Genomic DNA, 22,263 nt, shown 5'->3' on the forward strand with positions numbered 1-22,263 from the left:
AGTGACCTGGGCTCTATTCTTGCCCAAAACATTTAACTCTGCGCCTAACTTCTACTTTCCAGGAAACACAAGGACTAGAGAGGAATGTTAAACACTGTCATAAGGAAACAAACAAATCAGAATGGGGCATTCTATAAACAACTGCCTGGACTCTTCAAAATGTCAATACCATGAAACAACGTAGGTGGGAAGACTGCCGTCAATTCAAAGAGATATTAATATAATCGAATGTGGTGCAAGACACCTGCCCGGGTCCTGGCACACAAAAGCCAGCTCTATAAAAGGCATCTAGGGAATAACTGGAGACATTCGAACATGGATTGACTATTAGACAATCTGATGGAAACAGCACCAGTTGTGATTAGGTGTGACAATGATATGGTGGTTAGGAAGCAGAATGTACTTATTCTTCGGAGACATGTGCTGAAGTATTTACAGTGAAAGTATTTACGGGTGAAGGGCCGGGATGCCTGCTATTTATATTAAAATGGTTCAGTAAGAGAGAAGTAAAGATAAAGCAAATGTGGCAAAAGTATTCACAAATGTTGCCTCCAGGTGGAGGTATACAGGTATTCGTGACAACATTCTTTCCATTTTCTGTAGGTCTAAAGATCCTCAAGTTAAAAAGTTGGGAAAACAAAAACAAATTTCAAAAATAATGAAAACTGGAAGTTTGTTTACCTTATCCAAGTCCTGATTTTCTAGTTTCCCAAAATAAAAAAGGGGTTAAAAAGAGATTGGGGCTGGGTGCGGTGGCTCATGCCTGTAATCCCACACTTTTGGAGGCCAAAGCGGGAGGATCACCTGAAGCCAGGAGTTTGAGACCAGCCTGGGCAACATAGCAAGATCCCATCTTTACAAAATAAAAGAAAATTAGTTGGACATGCAGGCGTGGCCTATAGCCCCAGCTACTTGGGAGTCTGAGGCAGGAGGATTGCTTGAGCCCAGGAGGTCAAGGCTGCAGTGAGCAATGATCCTACCACTGCACTCCAGCATAGGCGACAGAGACCCTGTCTCTAAAAAAAATTAAAAAATAAAATATAGAAGTGATTGGATTGGCACCAACTGAGTGTTTTTATAAAAAAAAAAAAAAGTAACTGGAAGAGTAGGAAAAAGAATAGATAATTGCCCACATTTGCACCTTTCGTTCATCGGAACATGAGACAATATGGAAAGTTCACAAGGCAGCTCTTGGTTCAAGGGATGTCATTCTCCAGCCACACGTGCACCCGCCCCCATGCCTGGAATGTGAAGGTTCTTACACCAGCTACAACAGGCTGGTTCCACTGTTTTCAAAGGTCTGTGCCCATTACTCACAGGGTTGTCCTTGCAGTCTTCACTCAGCATCTCGGGAGCAATCCAGCCTTCCGTGCCAGGCACCCCAGAACGGCGGCTGAAGCTGTGCCTGCCCACCGCCAGCTTCTTGCAGAGGCCAAAGTCGGAGATCATGGCCTTGATCCTGCCGTGTGCATTGGGCATAGAGAGGAGGATGTTGTGGGGCTTCAGGTCTCTGTGAACTAACAGAGAACTCCAGATTAGTCCAGTGCTCGCCAAGAGCAACCCCAGGCCGCCTCCTGCAACGGGGAGTGTGACGAGGACACGCTCCCAATATACTGCTGCCACCTCTAAAGGTTCAGGTTTTCAACTACATAAGATTCCTCCTCAGATTCTTATATGACTTGTGAAAAGCCCACCTGACACCCCTCCCCTGTCCCCACATCAGTGATGTAGCAAAAGGTTTAAACAGAAGTGGGCCCCCGTGAGTCCCTGTTCACCCCCACCCGGGCCCCTGGCGGTGAAGCGCGGCCTCTCACCGATGTTGAGGGAGTGGAGGTGGGCCAGGCCCGAGGTGGTCTGCTGCAGCAGGGTGATGGGCTCCAGGCCAAGGTGGGCAAAGTCCTTCTGCTCCACGTACTGCAAGAGACACGACAGCAAGGTCACGGCACACAGCTCTCAGGACATCGCCCCTCAGCTTGTTTTCTTTGATAGCATTTTAAGAAAGAAATTGCAAGTTTTATTGACAACATTCTCTATCCAAATCCATATTTTCCGACAGACCTTCTAAAGGCACAGGCTGACTTAAATAAACAAGCAAAGCTCCAATTCACTAATTTACAATGAGAAAGACAAGAAGGCAAAACACCCAAGTTCATTGCCTCAAAGAGGTAAACCTACAGGGGAATCCAAATGATACTGAAATAGTTTCATAGTGAGCCTGGCAGCTGAGCAAAAGGAGGCTGCTGGATGATCTTAAAGCCTGGAGTCACCAACCAGCCTCCTCCAAGCCCACTCCAGCCACGGCCAGAGGCGGGAAGAGCAAGCGAGACCCGGTTTCCCGGAGGCCGAGAGGGGAGAGACCAGCCAAGGTGCCACCACCACACTCACTCGGGTGCTAGGAATGCTCTGCCTTTTGACTGTTTGTGGCTAAATGGGTACAGACACTTGTCAAAATGCATCAAACTGCACACTCTTAATGGTACATTTCATCCTATTGTAACTTTCAAGTTAATAAAATAAAAGAAGAACGAAACCCCACCTCTTGCAGGGTGGCCGCGCACAGCTCTATGGCGATGTACTGGAACTGGCGGTCGCGCTCCGTGCAGAAGTAGCGGATCACGTTCGGGTGCTCGTCCGACTCTCGCAGCAGCTGCACCTCGCGGTCTGCGAAGCTGAAGCACTCGGGGAGGATCCTCTTCACGGCCACGTCTCGGTTGTCAAACATGCCCCTGCAGGACAAGGAGCGGGTGGTTTGGAAACGCAGGCCGGGCTGTGGGAACGAGATGGCACCCGTGGCCCTGCGTGCTCCTTCTCCTGTGCCATGGCGGCCACCTCACCAGCCTCCCAGCCCAGAGGACCCTGACCGACCATCAGGTGGCCCTGGGGTCACGGCTTTCCCTCAGTGCGTGAGCTCCCGGGAGGCAGGACTCATCTACCTTGGTCGCTGCTCTGCCCCTGCTGTGCCCCGGGGCCTGGCAGCCACCCACAACCCAACACTCACCGGTACACGATTGTGCCCTCAGCTCCATGGCCCAGGACATCCTTGGGACAGAATGAAATCTTCCCAACCATCACCACGCTGGTTTCCTCATCTGGGCCAAGACAGGAGAGAGAAGAGCTCATTTTAAACAGGCATCACCTAAAGAACCTTGAGGCTACAACAGCTACTAGTGTCCTGACTGCAGATTAATTAAGAGATGGGATTTAAGAGGCTCTACACTCCCAGACTGGTAGGCAAGAGCCGCTGGGCCCACTCCCCATTTATGCCCAGGGCCACCTCCCTCCGACCCCCACCCCATGTTCTGTTTCTGCCTTTACATTGTTGTGAGCACACAAGTCTTAAACCCTTCCCCAAGAAAGGGATTCTCTGTAGAGTTTCATGTTTTTATATGTGTGTGTGTGTGTGTGTGTGTGTGTATATATATATATATATATATAGTTATAACTACTTAATGGTTAACAAAAAGAAAAAACATCCACCTGCTAGATCTGGACCTGAAATGTTCAGGTAGAGGTGGTGGACGTGTAAGGTTCGAAGAGACCACTTGGGACTGAGGGCTCTGAGGTCCCGGCACTAGCTGGTCAATCCCCTCTGAGCATTGGCCCTGACAACTGACCTAAACCAATGCCCAGAAAGGAAAGTGGATCAACTGCTGCACTTTTGTATAATACTTGGCCACTGGCTGGCTCGGGAATTCACTCAAGTCCGATAAGCAGCTCATCTCTGGCCAGCAGCAATTCCCAGCCCTTACAGAGAAAGATGGAGGGAGGACCACGGTGGCCCCCAGAAGGCCCCCTTGGGGGCCATGCCATGGGGCAAAAGCCCATCCCCCCGATCCATGGAGAGAAAAGGAGTCAGGGAGAGCATGGTAAACCCTTGGGAATGGCACTTCCCAATCTCATACAGACTCCAAAGAAGGACACATGCTTTCTGGTTGTCAGGTGATGCTCAGATAAAAGACAAAATAGCACCAAAATGGCAAGTGCCTTTACCCTCGTCGTCCTGCTCCAGGAAGGGGCTGGTGCCAGCCCTGGAGGCAGAGCTGCCGGAGCAGAGCGAATGGTTGGAGGCTCTGGGAGACGTGCTGGGGCTGCTGGTGCCCGAGCTCTCCGAGTACGCGCCAGACGTGTCCAGGAACTCGCCATCCTGAGTGGCGTCCCCAGGTGGGGGGAAGGGCAGCTGCTGCTGGTGCAGGAGCTGGATTTTCTCCAGTTCCTTCTGGAACTGCTGGCGCTGGAGCTGCCGCTGCTGATGCATGCTCTGGGAAGAGAAACCCACATCCAGACAAGTGTCCCTGTTCCCGCAGGGAAACAGCAGTCAGGAAAGGAGCAGTCCCTGTGGCAGAGGGCGCAGGGGTACTTTATATGACCCCACAGGGCACAAGACCAACGAGAAGGCACATGGAGGCAGAATCAGTTTGCTGGCTGGAGGTCTTTCCGCCATCGTCAGACCCTTGCCAGTATGGCCCACTCCCCAACCCTGGAGGGGCCTGGCAGGGGCTGAATGGCCACCAGGGGAGGGCCTCTGCCCTAGGTGGAGGTCTGGGCCACACGGATGGGGGTTCCATTCAATTCTAAAATTCCGTGATTTTTATGCAAGTCTGGGAGTTGTTGCAAAGGTGAAACCGAACAGGAAGGATGGTTAGCTGGTGGTTGAGAACATGGTGGGTAGTGGGCAAGCCCCAGGCTCGCTGTCCACTCTGGCTACACATTTGATAGAAGCTGGTGCACAGATGGTTAGCAGTCCAGGGTGGCAGAGGAAGAAGCTGGGGCTCAGAACCTTGCAGCCCATAGCCACGGGAGTGGCAGAGCAGGGCTGAACCACGGGAAGCCTGGCCGAGGTCCTGCTCCCCCATTTTAGCACGCTGCCTTGCCCGCACCCACACGCCTCTCAGATGCTCTGAAAGGTTCGTTCCACCATTACCTGTGATTACTACCACCCACACATGGGAGTCTTCCAGCTTTCTTTCTCTTAACCTTGGGGTGAAGTCCTGGAAATGCCATCTACTGACTGAATACCCTTGGGGGAAGTTACTTAGCTTCTCAGAGCCTGCGTTCTTCCTTTGTGGACAGGGGATCAATAACAGTGACCCCACAGGCCTGTGTGAGGTAAACAACCAGGTGGACACATTCTGCCAATGGAAAGTGCCATAAGGGTCTGCCATTCTCATTCCTGTACGGGACAAGGGCATCCTGAGCACCAGTGCTCTAAAGCGTTAGCATGTCAATGCTTTGAGCAACCTGTTGAAGAACTGTTCCCCTAGAATATTTTATCCCACCCACGACTTGCTCAACTATGTCATCTGAGCTCACTGGTTTCCAACTAGGAAGTCAAAGGAATCACCATGCTGCTTTTTTCACTCGAGCTCATCTCATAGGCAGTTTTTAAGGGAAGAAAGATGTTCATCTCATATCTATGTTTTTTAAAAAGAAAATACAGTTAACTATTCAAAATGATCTTCAAGCAAGGTTTATAATCATCTTTCACAGCCTGTTACTTGAAAAACACTAAGATTTAGGTACCAAATTACCCTTTTCTAGGAAGCTAGTGTCTCTTTAATTACATTTTTATAGATAAATATTGACTTTGAAATGTGAAAACAAACGTGTTGGCTGTTTTTGTCTGGGCTTCACTGACATGAGGTGACAGGCACAGAAGACCAGGGTGAGCCTTACCAAGGGGTAGGTGATGATGAAGGCCACCCAGCCGACCAGCAGGAAGGTGCTGAGGATGATGGTGGCCATGTCCTTGAGCATGGAGTCCACGGGGGCCTCGGGCTTGGCGGGGGCGTGGGCAGGCTTCTCTTCCACGTCCTGAGACACGGTGGTGGGTGCATTTTCCGAAGCCTGGTCCACCAGGTTGATAACCTTGTGTGGGAGAGAGCCGCAACATCACTGCTCAATTTCTAGCCAGATACGGACGAGGTGAAACCGAGAGAAGCAATCACCACTTACAGGTATGGCTGCACCATAACGTGCTGTGTTTTTGTTAAGCTCACCAAACATCACAGAGGCAGATAAATATAAACCGTTGCCTCTTTCGAAGCCATTGCTTTGTGAGGGCATCGCTGCTGTGATATCACCATTATTCAAAAACAGATTTTAGAGCAATCTTTCTGGAAGTGCCTTCAGATTCTATATTCTTTTGAAAATCCCCAATGAAGGTAAAAACATCCTCCTTTGATGTACGTTTGATATTTGGGAAAATCCTGAAATCATCTGTAACAAATTCTGGTGCAAAGTTGGTATTTGATTTGGTGATGCCGTTTCACATTAAAAAGGAAAGCAGAGGCGTGCGGCTACGAAGTAATAAAGCGGCTTTCTTACGTTGCCTGTAAACTTTCAGTGCAGCTCCAAAAACAAAATTGTTTATTCAAGCATTCCACTATTTTCCCAAAGCTTTTAAAAAGTGTCAGAAGCCCTTCGTTAAAGAAAATTTTACTTAGACACCCAAAATTAAATCAGACAAAAATGGAGCTTCTCTGCAAGCTCCTTGGGATCTCTAGGACTTCTCGGAAGAGTTTAGAAAAATGCATTGATTGGTTCTCACACATCTAGTGCTCCAGGTGTGCCGTTATTGTTTGCCCAGTGAAATTAACTGCAGCCTCCCAGCTGTGCTGGCTGGGTCCCCACAGGCTTCCAGTCTGCCCCACCCCTGATAGCTGTCTACAGTGGCCCACAGCAGGGCTGCAGGAGCTGTTGAGCCCAAATGGCTCACTAAGGCCTTCAGATGGCCTCCATCCTCCCCTTGTTGGCCATGCTGGGTCCCCTCCTGCAGCGCCACCCTCCAGCCCCCACCAGCTTTGTGCCCCAGAAGGCTGACTGTGTGGCCAGAGCATTGGTCTCCCCGACCCTCTGGTTTCTGACTGGGTGAAGCCAACAAGGAACACCAGCAGGTGAGACGCAGGGAGGAGAACAGAGTTCCGGGGGCTCCTGGTCTGGAACCCTTTCCCTCCGTTCCCTCTGGCTCCAGCCCAAGGTGTGCTACGGGAACCCTGGTACTGTCCACATCTGTGTAAACAGTCCCAGGCCACTTTCAGCTTCAGAAAACTTCAGGTCTCTCTTCTTTTTTTCAACAATTCTTAACTCCTCCATCAGGCTTGTTCCAGGCCTGGTAACATGGTTCCTTCTTACTCACGTGAGCTGATTTTCTACTGCTCCCTACCTGGTAGCCTCGGATCCAGCCAGGCCTGTTTCCTTACAGGCCGAGAGCTGGGCAACGCTGGTGTTCTTCCCACTCTGGGCCTCCACCCCTTTCTCTTCCCTCCAGTGCCCCTCACTGCCGGCTCCCTCCCGCCAGGCCAAATGCTGCCCATTTGTCCAGGCCCAGGCATAGCCTGGTCCTGCTGCCTTCCCTGCACTTGCCTTCACTAACTGCTGCTGCTTCCCCCACCAGCCCTTAACAATTTATGTTGCTTGCTATGGGTTCTGGTGTGTTCCTACTCCTTCCTCGACTAGACCGTGAGCTCTGAAGACAAGAGCAAAGCCCAATTCCTCGTCCCCTCAACACCTGGCATGAACAGCCACCCGACTGGTCACTTCCCCACTCACTTCCTCAAAGCTCTTTTTCTCTGAATCAGCAGGAATCACATTTTCCCGATGTTTGGGCAGATTGTTGGGAAATCTCTCCAGCATCTTGGTAGACGCAGACAGTGGGGTTTCATGGTGTCCTAGGAGAGGAAACAAAACCTTTAATGAGAACAGTTTCCCAAGCAGTTGCACTCAACACCGAACTCATCCAACAGTCGCTACCTAGTGAGGGGTCCACAGTGCAAACGCTTGGCAGGACTACAAGTTAGAGAAAACAAGAGGTAGTTACCGGAAACATTTCATCAAAATAGTAACTTGAGAGCAAAATACAGTATTCTGAGTCTGACAATGGGGAACAAAAACGTGTCCTTGTCATGAGAGGGATCGGGACAGCGGGGTATACTCGGAAGCAAGACTCATGGAGCTGCATGTGTCCAGTCCACAAGTGAAGCATCCTGAAGCTTCATTAGAAGTTCAAGGAGCCCTTTCAACACTTTGCCCTGTAACGTCACTCTAGTAAGGCCACCAAATTCCCATGTCAGTATGTAAACTGCCAAGGTGGAGTTCTACCCTGCTCTTATCTAAACGTGAGCTTCATCCAGGAAGCGCCGTGTGACTCCTAAGAAAGCAGTAAGACACACCTGCTAGACGGATGGGGTGCCACGGCCTCTCACCGTTCATTGTTCCCCCGCACAACTGTTTCATGACTACCTAGTATTCATTACACATTGACTGGGCGCCTATTGTGTGCAAATTAGCATAAGAGACACAGTTGACTAAACGAGGAACTGGGATTTGATACGGCTTGATAATCCATTCAGCTCTAACATCAAATGAGCGCACACACTGCCCAAAGAGCCAGGTCACTTTCTCACGTCAGGCTGTCAGCGGCCTGGCTGGCTTTCCCGTCTGTTCTCACTGTGATCGGATCTCACCCTGACTCAGGTCTCTCTCACCCTGTCATCTTTCCATTGTTCTCCAGATCTAGCAGAGATTTCACAACATGTGTGCAGGGATGACAACAAACAGGAACTAGTCTAAGCCATGTACATTTCTTGCTCTGGAAAAATCCACTTTAATTCCTCATCTTAAGGTCAGTTCTTTATCTACAACGTAACACTCTGTAAGGCAAACCCACGTTTGCTTTGAACCACCACCAGCTTCCTGCTGCGTACCAAGGAGCTCCGGGCATGCTTTGCTTGGGAGCAGGGTTTCCCCAAGTGTGGTCTGCACACATCAGACCCGGAACCAGATTTGCTGGTGGAGCCCAGGAATCAGAATGTGGGTGTCCCTGGGTAACTCTGAGGCTCACTAACAAGAGACATATCATACGGTCTAAGAGAAATGAGGCGTCCTTCCACATGCCATCCTGTCCTGCAGTGTCCCGCCCCCTTCCCCCAACACCCGCTCTTGGCGCTCAGAGTCCTACCTACCTGGCAGGGCACCTACCCAGAGACTGCTACGGAAGTCACTAGCCTGAAGCCCCCTTCATTAGTCCTTCTTACAGACAGCTTCTGCTCAAGCTGGGCCCTTGCTAATATCTTGCTGCATACTCTGAACCAACAAACTTAATCACGAGATCACTAAACACTTTTGTACAAACAATACCTTCTTCAATACCCTGAAAGTCCTTTTGATTCACTCATCTACCATCATCAGTTAGGTCCAGACTCCAAAGCAAACAGCAGATGGCTATGCCCTGCCCTGGACCTACTGGATCAGGCTCTCCTGGGGTTATGCCTGCCTGTGACAAAGCTGCCCGGTCATGCTGAAAGCACCCCGGGTCAGGGCCACTGCTCTGGGGCAACCCACGGACCACCCCTCTCAAGCTAATTGCACCCTTTTATTTTCAAGACTAACGTGGACATGGGATATCTTTAATGTCTTGCGCAAAAATGAAATCAGAAGACATATTTGAACATAAAAGGGCATATCCTTTTACTTGTGGCCTTAGTCTATAGAAGATCGCCAAGTAGTTCCATGCCTTATTAAAAATGACTAGCTTTGGGGTTCTTCAAAAAGGACTTCAGAATTGTGGGGTCCTTACTTAATTATGTCTTAATGCTTCATTGGTTTCCTGGTTTTCTCACTTGGATCTCAATCTTTCCACCTTAAAGGATTCTTATTTTACAACTTAGCCATGAAGACTTTTTCCCCTCATATTTTTTGTTTTCTGACATACACATTTCCCTAATTTCACTTCTTAATCACTGGTGGGTGGTTTATTGTCTTGACTGGTACACAACACCGAGCAGCCTTGCAATGCCAACAGTCTCTGCTCTTCGGCTACTCTTCCCTCACCGTGGAGCCATTCGTGCGTGCTTCCCAAGCCACTTCTGTTAAAAAAAATGATTTTGTCATCCCCTTTGCCCATTATCTGGTAAAGACAATAAACAATGTAAAAATGGCTACAAGGGCTCAAGATGGAAAAAAAGACCTCAACAATTTACAAAGGGAAGGATCCTGGCTCGAGGACACCCAGTTTCCTCTCTAACACCTGGTTACACACATCCGCATCCAGACCCCACTGCCTGGCAGAGCCTGCGGCTTCCTGGACCCCACACTCTCCCAGCCACCCCACATCCCTTTCCTGGAGCTGCAGCCCCGACCTCTTTCTGTCCCAGCACCAGTCGGCAGCAAGCACAAGCACGAGCACGAGGGGAAGAGAACGGGGAGAAGAAAATACACCAGCCCCGGGTAGCTCAGGTACCCTACTGACCTCCCACCCACCCCTGGGGAGCTCAGGCACCCTACTGACCTCCCACCCACCCCCGGGGCTCATTCCCACTTCTCCTCTCGGGGCTGGGAGGCAGCAGCATGGGGGCGGGGACAGGAAGGGCAGAGTGGATTCAAGAAAACTCCGTCCTGCTCTAATTAGTTGGCACACTAGCCAGGGACACAGCTCCTCTCACCTCTGCCTTTGCCACACTCACTGCCCTTGGGTGTCATTTCAACCTCTTATCTCTCCGGCTGACAGGGCCTTCGGTTCAACCCCAGGCTGTCAGTGATGGTGGCAACAATGAGAGAGGGGGAAAAGGGACCTCCCCGCACCACATGCCCGGAACAGCAGCACCGCAGACCCAGCCCAGCCTCCAGCTCTTCACTCCTTCTCAGCCCCTCTCTTCCCCCAAGCGACAGACCCCAGGTGAATTCCTCCACGGACACGGCCTCAATGCTCTCAGCTATAAAATGGAAATAGCAAGGGTACCCATCTCATGCAGAGGTGCTGTAAGAAATAAGAAAGTATATTCTATAGTGCTTAGCCCATGGCGCCTGGCGCATGACCACACATTCAACGTGTTAGATAATGACACGAAGTTTACACCATTTTGAACTTGAGTTTTGGAATATGAGTTAGACAATTCTTGAAAACTGACTTGTAACACGGCTACCCTATTTTCCTTGGGGGTAAAAGTGTTCCAAGGTTTACAGGACGAACCTGGAAATGAGCTGAACACAAGTGCTCAGAGCTGAGCACGCTGCAAAGCAGCAGGGCGGCCTCTGCCCAGCAGGAGGCAGTATGCTGTCACCTCAGGCTGCGGTCACAGACCAGCTCTTACCTATCAGGAGCCAGTAATTCCTCAAGTAGTTGAGCTTGTTCTTGCTTTTGAGTCCAGGGTCGAACTTGAGGTCGGTGCTGGGCGTGATCACACACTCCCCTTTGTCCCCAATGGTGACGCCATCAGTCTGGGGGCCTTCCAGCAAAGGGAGAGTGCTGCCACGGGGCTGTGGAGAGGGCTGCAGTGAGGCCCGGGGCCCTCGAGGGAGAGAGGGTCCCACAACCCTCTTTCCAGCAATCGGCCTGAGCCCCGGGGGAACTGCCGTGCCGGAAGGTGAGTGACGTCCAGTGTGGGGCTGGTCCCGCACAGAGCCAGACACAAAGGCCCTAAGAGCAGGCAAGAGAAGCTCCTGGCTCAGAATGTGACATGCTGTGCTGACATCTTTAACATGGACATCTTTTTAGATCCTTACATCTGGGTACTGGGGAACAGGAAGAGTACATGTAGAGAACTCCAAGAAGCTACTAGGAGAGGCAGACGTCGTGAGGGAGAACGATGGATATCCACTAGTCACACCGGATGCAATGAGCAAGGCGGAGCGAACTCCAGCCACGCGCCTGGTGCTGGCTCAGGCGCTGCGGAGCTGTCACGGGCGGGCGCTGCCTGCTCAGAGGAGCAGCCGACCGGCTCACTGGGAAGACGGAGACCCAACCTAACCTAACAGCCCAGACACTGTAACGATCAGGACGAGCGGCCAGGGCCACACTGCCTTGGACACTCAGAGACAAACAGCTGAGGCGGGCTGGTGAGGTCCAAGGAGGCTTGGCTAGGCGGCAAGAGGACAGAAAGGATTTGAGCTGGGAAAAGGAAGAAGGGGGCATTTGAAGGGTGAGGAGCAGCCTGAACAAAGGCTCAGAGGAGAGACAAACAGGGAGCTTTGGGGAGTAAGGGAAAAGCTGCGCTTGGCTGGACCGTACGACTCCCGCAGAGACACTGAGATGCTGACCGTGTGGCGGGAGGGCACTGTGGGGCTGGGAACACCAGCCTGGGGAGTTTAGGTGTGACCACAAAATCAAAGCGGGCACCAGGTCTTCCTAGGGTTTAGGAAGCTGCTTTGGCATGTATCTCTTTTTCAAAGTAGAATGTGGCACGTGCAGAAGCTGGTTTGGAGGATTTAAGATCTGTGTTTTGCATTCTTAGCCAACAGGACGCTCACATAAAACTCAAAATCATTCTTTGCTTAAATGGAACAGAAGTGGTGAGGCAGCTTCGAGCCCCCCATAGTGGACTTACCACGACAGCAACTCCCTCGTGTACCATGGAGGGGGAGGCATAGAGGCTGGTAGAGTATTTCCCGACGTACAGGGTGGGCCTAGGAGAAAAACACACACGTGTGTTCCAAAGTCATTTAGTTCCCAGATCCCACAGAAGGGGGTTTAGAGAGAAGAATCACACCCCCAAATACCACCCACAGCAACAGCTACATTAGCCTCTGGGCACAGAGGAAAGCAGCAGGGGTATGAAGGCAGGGGCACTGCCCTCGGAACAGGGCCACAGGACTTTAAGCCCCACTTGCCACTCACCACCTCCAAAAATACGGACAAGCCACCTAACAGCAAGCCTTGGTTTCCTCATCTGCAAAATGGCAGGGCCGAGCTAGCCCATGTGTGACGGCCTGCAGAAGGGACCGTGCTTGATGACCACCCAGGGGGCCGAATGCTTAGCAACCACCGCCAAGGCCTCTCAGGCCCTGACCAGCACGCTCTGACACCCAGCTACCAGCAGAACCACCACCATCTGCCTTGTGCTTTCTAAGGATTCTACAGAGTCTACAGCGGCCTGAGAAACAGTCCACTGCCTACAACAAAGGGATGCATAAGAAATTCCAAACTGGGTGAGAGTGCCTGTCCCCCAGCTGAGTGGTCTGTCCCTGTGTGAGGCATCGAGGAGGGGACGGAAAACAGTGGGAGCCACACCTCCAGCCCCTTCTGGTCACTGTCAACTGCTTGCGTGGGATGGGTCATCCACAAAATTATCTTAACCTCCCTCAACAAATGTCTTCCACTGGAATGGTGTTTTAGACGATACTTTCATGCACATCATTTTATTTGATCTTATCTGATCTTCCCTACAACTCTATAAAGCAGGAAACCAGGGCTCGGCAGGGTTAAGTGTCTTAGTGACAGGCCATTAACAAGTAGGGACGGAGAACACAAGCCTGCTGAGTCTCGGACACGTGTACTGTAACACTTTTCTGATTTTTAAAATGAATATAACTTATAATAAAAATTTGGAAAATACAGAAGGCTAAAAAAGCTACCACTGGCCAGGCATGGTGGCTCACGCCTGTAATCATAGCACCCTGAGAGGCCGAGGTGAGAGGATTACTTGAGGTCAGGAGTTCAAAACTAGCCTGAGCAAAAGCAAGACTGGTTTCTACCAAAACCAGACAAAATTAGCCGGGCATGGTGATGTGCACCTGTAGTTCCAGCTACTTGGGAGGCTGAGGCAGGAGGATTGCTTGAGCCCAGGAGTTTGAGGTTGTAGTGAGCTATGATGGTGCCACTGTACTCTATCTGGGGTGACAGAGCAAGACTCTGTCTTCAAAAAAAAAATGACTACCACCTGAGATATAACCAAGTTGTGCTGTAATTATACCAGCAGTCTCTTTCCTATCCCCACCCATAGTTTTTATTCAATATTCTAGAACCCTGAAGCACCAGGGATTGTTCCCAGTTATCACGTTCAGAGACTCGAAAAGAGCCAGTCTCAACTTTTGACACTTCTCGTGGCATCAGAGATGTGTGTGCCAACCCGGCCTCCAGTGGAGGACGTGCCATGCTGCAGCAGCACCAAAACACCAGGGTCACAGCTTCCCTCTCCTGCCCTGAGATCCCCGACTCACGTCAGTTTGCTCTTGGCCTCCGTCTCCTTGGGGAACGGGTACTTCCACTTGGTGATGCGCCCCACCTCCCCCGACATGAAGGTCAGGTAGCGCAGGGTCTCCACGGCGACGTTGATGTGCATCACCTTCCGCAGACCCTCCCGTTGCCAGACATAGAAGGCCACCACAGGGGAGGCATAGTTTTGGATCCACAGGACGTCCCCAGATTCACTGTCCACGGTTACCACCAGCCCGTCGCCATTGGACACAAAGTGGGACATCTCTGCACAGATCAAGTAAACAGAGCGTGTTGAGTCTCACCCCATCTCGCAACCACATCCTCTACTCTCCTGGCAAGCTGCGGTCACTCAGCTAGAGGAAACGCGACTTCTGGAGTACTCTCAGGTCTCCTCTGAATAGTCTCACTTGTTTCCAGTGAACTCGCTCAGGCTCTACAGGATCAAGACACCCACCGCAAGCTGCTGGGCTTCTAAACACAAGACAGGATCACTCTCCCAAAGGCAGTTGATTTGGTGATGTTCTTTACCAATTCTAGTTAATCACTAAGAACAAATATCGAGGAGAAAAGAGCCAATGGAGATGATGCCTATTAACCTGGCATTCACAGCAATCATTTAAAAATCCATCCATCAAGCTGAAAGTCAGACCTGAGTCACTGACACTGTGCGCGTCGGACTCACAAAGGAGTCCTCAGGGACAAACAGAAACGTTCTGGGTCCCACGACAGGAAAGGCAGAGTCAGACTTGCAGATATCGATGCTAGGATGGCAAAATTGGTTTTTAGTTTTCATTTGAGCCCAGGGAATTTTAACTGGAGAAATAACCAGGGGATGAGCCACATTTGGAAAGTGGCCTTCCTGATGGGGTTGTTAATATGACGTGCTGATTCCTAGTTCCACTTTCCGTGGGCCTGTAGTAAATTCCTTCTGTGGCACAGAGGGCCTCAACAAGGTATGCCCTCCCTCCTCTCTGCCTAAAGTCCCCACATTTCACTCGGGTTTCCGTCCAGAGTTCTCACCCAGGGCCCTGCCCCGTTGACTGTGGGAAGTATCTACCACGAGCCACGGGAAGTCCAGAGCTCGGTAATGGAGAGTGTTAAAAAGAAAACCCTACTTCCTGGAGCCAATGTTTCCTCACAGGTCAAAGGTACCAGCCCAGCCTTGTGAAGTCCAGGCAGGAACACTTACTATAGTCCATGTCGTCCTCGGGCAGTGAGGCTGCATAGTCAAAGTAGGTGGCGTTCCACCGGAGTTCCCGGGTTTTGGTGTCATACATGGTGATGGTATATTCTGGAGAACAGAGACCAGCCCGTTATGATGGAGGGACCACAGCACCAACTTGGGTGTGGACCTTATCTAATTATAACAAACACATCCTCCCTAAATTGCGTGTCAAAAAGTCCAGACTACCCATTTGGAACAAAAAAGGCAAAGTGGAGGAAAACTGCAGTCCCAGACACATGAATGAATGAGGCTGACAGCACGTGGAGCAGAGACCAGCCACTCCCACTGTGCCCTTGACTCATGGCTCACAGAACTGTGAGCAGTACAGTGGTTGTTCTTGTTGGCCACTAAGCTTTGGGGTGGTTTATTACATAGCAGATCACCAATATTAGAAATTGGTACCTATAAGTGGGATGGTGCCATAACAAAAACCTAAAACATATGGCATTGACTTTGGCACCAGCTGGCAGAGGCTGGAAGGTCAACAAGACAGCTGTTAGTGGAAACTTGGAAGTGGAAAGGGGTAAGCCAGCTTGTGAGCACGTGTAGGTAGAGAGAAAAAGTATATAACGAACTTGGGGATCTTGCTAAGGAGATTTCCAGCCGGAAGGCAGAAAATGCTGAGCAGTTTCTCTTAGCTATGTATGATACACTGCAAGACAAATGAGCTGAAGAAGAAACCATTCAGTTTCAAGCAGAATATGGAGGGAAACAGAGAGGGTCCAGGATTGATTCTCTAGCTGGAAAAGATTGTCGATGTAACATATGGCCTTAAGTCAAAGATCAAATCCAGGGCACTGCCAGCAAAAAAATGGCCTGGGGTCGAGATCAAATCAAGGGTGAGGCTGTAGGACCCTTCCCTGAGACCTCAGGAAGATTTAAGGTGGCACTTCATAGACCCTCTGCACGGTCAGAGTGGTTCTAAGAACCGTAAGCATGTCCTGTAGTGCTCTCGCATTCCAAAGTAGAGAAACTTGTGGGTATGGCTTTTATCTAATGCAGCAGACTACAATTTGACACATGGGAAGTCCACAAAGTTTTTAAAGTAGTAGTATCAGAATGGACTAGAAGGATCAGAGACAGTCAAAATGAAAAACATGGGTTCTAGTTCCCCAATTTTCAATGGACAAGGAACAGACTGAGAAAGCTACAAAACTAGCCATTTCTTATGGAAAAGAAAGGACCTCTCAGAGGGCAGAACCCAGAGCCACTGAGAATGATGTATTAGGGAACCAACTGCAGAGAACAAAAACTGGGCCCTAATGAAGGAACATTCTGTGCCCCCCGGCGCGGGGGAACCTGAAAGCATGTGCCTGGCTGAACTGCTGAAGACCAGTGCCTGCTGCAGGCCCCTCCTTCCTTCCCTTTTTCAGTGGGGATGTTACTGCAGCTGCCCGGCCTCTGCCTCACCACTGTATGCTGGGTTGGGGGAAGGGGCAGGTGGGGACAGAGAGAATTTGTCTGTTTAATTCACAAGTTTCCGGATCAAAGGAGCTGCACTCAAGGAGCCTCATCTGCCTCCAAACTGGATACAGGTCCCAAGATGCTGGACTTTGAGATTGATGCTGTGATTGGACTTTGGGAGTCCTGGGAGGGACTGAGTACATTCTGAAAGTGGGAAGCCTGTAAACTGCTGCAGCCAGAGGGAGGATGTCTGAAAAGATTACGGCCAACAACTCTTCCCATCCCTGTAGTATGCACGTCCCCCTTCCCATCAAGACTTCTCCACCCTGATTCTGCACTGACCTTGTGACTTGCTTTGACCAACAGACTGCAGTGGAAGTAAGGTTCTGGAACTTCTGAGCCCAGACCTTTTAAGACATTGTAACATCCACTTTTACCCAAGAGAGAGCCCAGCGGCCATGTCAAGGAGCCCAGGCTATCTGTGTGGAGAAAGGTTGCTTGGAGGTGAACTGAGGTCCCAGACACTAGTGAGCCCGGCCAACAGCACGTGGAGTTGAGACGATCTGTCCTCGCCGAGCCCTTCCTGAACTCCTCACCCACAGAATCATGAACAAATGGCGGCTGGGTTAAGGCACTAAGTTAGGGCAGTTTGTTAGGCAGCAATAGGTAACGGAAACAATGGATTTACACACCTATGTACACATATTCCACCTAATGCCAGGGCATATCCCAACACCCTCAAATACCACAATCCTACCTGAGAACCACACAATTTTTATGCCTGGGTGAAGCTGGAATCATTGTAACATTTTACTTGATGGAAAAGGCAAACAAACAAATCCTAAGCCGGCTCTAGAGTTGGAAGCTGGAATATTTGAGTTTTAACGGGGAGGACAGAGAATCCTGTGGTCTAGGACCTTCCTCTCAGTTCCAGGGGAGCCCAGCCAGCTTCGACAGGGCCCAAGATTAGTCTTACCAATTGTTAGAAAGGCACTGTTTTCCCAGCTCTTAAAGGAAGCGTCTGTCTCTTTTTTCAAAGCCTTGGCTATGTGAATGTTTAGATCTAAATTTAGTGCTCAAATGTAATGAATTCATCCTGGGATTCTGATACAATTTTTTTCCTTCTAAATGTTTTCTTGTTTCTTTTTTTAGCTTTAACTGTAACTATCGTTCAACGATTTTTATGGCATCCCTGATACATGCGAGGTGTTGTACGTATAAAAATGAGTGAGGCAGACAGACCCCTGCAGTAACGGGGCTCACCCACGAGCTCGTGCAGGAGTCTGGGCACTGCTATGTGTCTGGCAACATGGCCGGTGTGGAGATACAGCAGGTGAACAAGACAAAGTCTTGCCCTCAGGGAACTGATATTCTAGTGCGGGAGGCAGGAAATAAAAATTTATAAATGTGCAGTGACGAGTGTTAAGAAGAAAAAGGCTGATGAGAGAGGAAATAGAAAATGGCATGGTGAAGAGGGTGCTAGTCATGCTTATAAAGGGACAATGACATGCGGAGAGATGGAGGCATCGACAGGCCTGTAAAGTGCCATAAACGCACTCAGATCGGGAGAGCCGGGTGTCCCTGGGCAGGGCAGGAGCCGCAGGGCGAGAGAAGAGGTTTCACAAAGAAGGTGACTTTTGAGCAGAGTTGTGCAAGGAGAGAGGACATTTGCCAGATAGGCAAAAACAGACATACCTGGTAGAGAGGGACATACCCCTACACGACTTTAAAAATAGCACTGCTATTCTGGGAACTGCAGGTAGTTCATCCTGATTGGGAAACATTTAGATGAGGAAATGCAGGAGAGGTGAGGTGAGAGGGGTGGCAGCTGCATCACAGGGGTGTGGTGGGTTGTGGTGCAGTTTGGACTGTACCCCTTGAGCTATTGGGGGGCCACTGAACAGTCTTATAAAGGGCAATGATGCCATCAGACCTGTGTTTAGAGAAGGCAGCTCTGGCTACCTGCTAGATGACAGGGCTGGGAGGCAGAGATCGGGGGAGGAGCTTCTTCAGATCCTTTCAGGAGACAGGTTGTGCAAGACAAAGGTTCGCTTCTTACCTGTTCGCCCAAGATACAGAAGAGAGGTTGATGGGCACAGACTGTCTGCAAAGGCCGATGACAAAGTCTGCTGCTTCTCCCCAGTCAGAAGGTCAATAACATACCAAATGTCCTGCTTTTTACCTGAAAGGTCACAAGGACACACTGTTGTTTACACCAGTCCTATGTGGAAAAAAATATTACTGACAAACTAGCAGCCTAAGATGTTCTCTGGGCTGAGAGACTCAAAATTCTTAGGATGTCAAAGACATTTCTATGATGATCTGAAGGTGACAATGTAAATGGTGATGTAGAGATAATTTTAATAAAACTTCTTAGGCCACTGGGTCTTATAATAATTTAATAACCTAATCATGGTATGAAAATTTCTCCAAACTTAATAACATAATTATGGTAAAAGAAAAAGTTCTCCAGAATTTCAAGTTAGATTTTATTGCTTTGATTAGTGGCATTAAATATGAAAAGTCTTGCCCATAAAGGACAATCCTGTTGCCACAGACTAAGATCTACATAACTATAGCAATGTACTCAGGGTTCATCTCCTTAGTAACCATCATTCATAGTTCTCAACATACTAATGAGCCCATACGTGAGAAGGATCTGCAGCTACTGTTTAGAACTGTCATTAGCTAGTACCTATAACTGGTCAGTGGAGTTTGTTGTAAACTGACGCTAGCAAGGCCAAAGTTATCGCAGCCTCTGTCCACAGCTAGTACTGGCTACAGGTCATACCCTCACCTCGGTCTGCTGATTAAACAATACGAACAGGCAGACAGCACAGCAAACACCACTACTGGGAAAACCCACAGCATATGTATCTGCATACACACACCAGAGCGTCCTGGTCATGGTGAGCCAGTAGCATGGGTCTCCAAGCTGAGGGTCAATACAGTCACTGTGATGTGTTTATTTCTGTTTTGTAAGGCATGATCTCTGGTCATGTGTATCTTCCTAACTTATTGGAAAAGTTTCCTATTTCTGGGAACTCTTGGAAACAGAATATTGAAATGCGGGGGAATGTCATAGGGTACTAGAATGTGCTAAAGCTACACTTAGTCTATGAGATGCAGCATACACGCCTGCTCCACGTGTGTGCAACTTATCCATGGATCACAAGTCTCTGATCTCAACGAAAACATCTTATTATGAAAAAGATCAGAGATAGAGCAAAAAGGTCAATGAACAACTCTGACCATGAACCCTTTCCATACAGCTCATACATCTGGCTACCTCTAGACCATTCCAGTCTGTATAATCAGCTACTACTTTAATGGAGAGACTGGCCAACTACCACGCTCTTAAATACGCTTAATGACCTCACTTAAGAGGGCACCACACAAAGGTGAGGGAAACACAATATCCCAAGTAGACCGTAAATGATGAATTGCTGGCGAAAGCTGGAAGATCAGAGAGGAAACAGCACGAGGATGGTCAGACGGGCCGGGGCATGGCCCAGAGGAGAGAGAAAGCCTGTGCTGATCACTCCCTCTGCATCCTTAGGCCGGGGATTCCTCATTGTGAAGGTGTGGGGGCACGTTTGTCCCAACTTAAAGTCTGGCCTGCACCTGAGACTCAGAAACATACACAAAGCTCCCACAACGTGAATAAGCAATAAGCAAGCACTTTCAGTTCCTCAAAAAGAAAGCTGCTGTATAAATATAGGCTGTTATTACTGCTATGATTTCAAGATTAAATACAGCTCTCCTTTGTGTTACAAATGAATTTTTATTGACATTTTGGCAGCAACATGGTAAAAGAAAAGCAGGTGATCTGATGCTTTGAAAGCTGTGACCTCATAGGTATGAAGGCAGTTTATCTAGGTAAGCTGTTAAGTGCTGTTTCTATATTCTGATAGCAGGAAATACTAAGAAAGCCCTATAATTAATAGGCAGAGCCTGGCTTCCCTTTCTTGGCTCAGACTATTGTATTCACTTTAAATTTCATCCAATTGCCACTGGGTATGTTGCAATCTTGAAATCGCAGGAGTAGGTCAACACAGTAGCTAGAAACTCGTTAAATGAGTAACCATATTAATGATGTCAATCCTTCTCCCAAGTGGGGGGAACCCTTTCTTAACTGTTCAGCTGAGCCTGGCAAGACCAGCACCTGGAGCACAATCGAGGCAAGGCAAGCCTCTCCCAGAAGGGCTGGCAAGGGGGTGGCTGAGCCCCTCTCTCTCTCCACATGCCACTTTCTGAGATTGCAGGACTCACCGTCACAGAGATACAAGTTTCAGTGTGGAAAACAGGACCCACTTACCCATGTAGAGGATTCCGTCTGTACTTCGGCATGGCGATGCCTGCACCAACTCTGGGATGGTAAATGGAAGTTTCTTTAAAACAAAAAAAAAAAAAAGAAAGAAAAAATAAGTTAGCTAAGTCTTGTACAATTACTACAATTTTACTGGGCAGTCTGTTTCTGTTACCCAATTCTGCTAAAAAGAGAAGCACTCGGCAGACGGAAGATTTCCAGGTTGGAAAGCAAGGAGAGGGGCGCCTATGCTCCCTGCCCCTCTTCCCACAAGCCCGGGGCTCCCAGGTCCCCGAGTTCTGTAAACACCAACTCCTTTATTTGACACCACACCAGGAGGCTGCCCAAGGACTTCTGTCCAGACCACCTCCCAGGGGTGACATTAACCTTTTCTCAAAAGACTTACACAACTATGGAGAGCTACACATTCTGTGAAATTCTAAGGGTGGGAGAAAAAAAATTCTGTCTTGGAAAACTGACCCAGAGCTGTCTAGACTGGATAGAATGACATGTTTTTTCAGAGTGGGAGGGAGCCATGAGATTAGTGCTGAAGACATGAAACCTTGGTGTCATGCTTCACCACGATGACACAGGCAACACAAGAGTTTGAGGTGGAAAAATAAGTCTGATGTTTTCTTCAGTAAATAATTCTCTATTGAAAACCTGAATAATGGAGCCTCTTGGTTTTAAAAAGGAAGTTATGGTAGGTGCCAGGAAAAGAAACTCAAAGAAATCCAAATGTTTCAACTGCATTTCATCATAAAACTGATTCTTCTGAGTCTACAGCTGACATCTGACTAGCTCTTTTGGTTAATGTTCGTTTCAGTATACTTTATTTTTGGAACGTCCTGTGTTCTTGAAACTGTTCTATAGATACCTGCTTTTACAGAAACTCCAGGTTCTGCTACACTGTCACCTTTTTCTTTAAGGAAGAAAATATTTCTCTCTAGCTTTAATAAATAGAACTTTAAATACTAATCAATAATTTGGATTTTCCTGTCATCCCAACATTCGAACTAAGCCTTAGAGGAGGAAAAATGCCACAGAGAGGCTGTCATGATGGGGTTTGTGCCAGATATTTCTGAGAATCAGAAAGTCAGTGCAAGTCTTCCAGTCTGGAGTCCTGTGGTCTCTGCTGGGCATTGCCCCAGGGCTCCAGATTGAAGGCCCGAGCTGGAAACACATTGTTCCTGGAGCTGCTAAACCACAACAGAGGAAGAAACACAAGGTGGTGTGAGCAGCATCCTCTGGAAGTCAGAGATCTTTAAGTGCCAATTCCAACACTGGAAGCTTTGGCCGTTGGCATGTTCTTCACTTCTCCAGGCTCAGTTTCCACACCTCTAAAATGGGGATACCCCCTACGAAGCTGTCACAAGGATCAAATGAGATAACTTG

The 22,263-nt window shown here is 49.1% G+C and overlaps 1 protein-coding gene across 1 annotated transcript in view; it reads right to left on the bottom strand.

Moving 5' to 3' along the window:
* Positions 1-22,263, bottom strand: part of ERN1 (endoplasmic reticulum to nucleus signaling 1) — a 79,171-nt gene that overhangs the window by 11,392 nt on the left and 45,516 nt on the right. The window contains exons 5-17 of the mRNA XM_069482778.1: positions 20,878-20,950; positions 18,619-18,741; positions 15,120-15,221; positions 13,933-14,194; positions 12,321-12,399; positions 11,088-11,253; positions 7,549-7,667; positions 5,674-5,865; positions 3,991-4,258; positions 2,999-3,089; positions 2,537-2,726; positions 1,815-1,914; positions 1,318-1,517 (exon numbers count right to left, since the gene is read on the bottom strand). Coding sequence (XP_069338879.1) covers positions 1,318-1,517; positions 1,815-1,914; positions 2,537-2,726; positions 2,999-3,089; positions 3,991-4,258; positions 5,674-5,865; positions 7,549-7,667; positions 11,088-11,253; positions 12,321-12,399; positions 13,933-14,194; positions 15,120-15,221; positions 18,619-18,741; positions 20,878-20,950 — 1,965 coding nt within the window. The remainder of the gene's footprint in view (positions 1-1,317; positions 1,518-1,814; positions 1,915-2,536; positions 2,727-2,998; positions 3,090-3,990; positions 4,259-5,673; positions 5,866-7,548; positions 7,668-11,087; positions 11,254-12,320; positions 12,400-13,932; positions 14,195-15,119; positions 15,222-18,618; positions 18,742-20,877; positions 20,951-22,263) is intronic.

Source organism: Eulemur rufifrons, chromosome 9 (genome assembly GCF_041146395.1).
Source record: "Eulemur rufifrons isolate Redbay chromosome 9, OSU_ERuf_1, whole genome shotgun sequence".
Classification (NCBI taxonomy): Eukaryota; Metazoa; Chordata; class Mammalia; order Primates; family Lemuridae; genus Eulemur; species Eulemur rufifrons.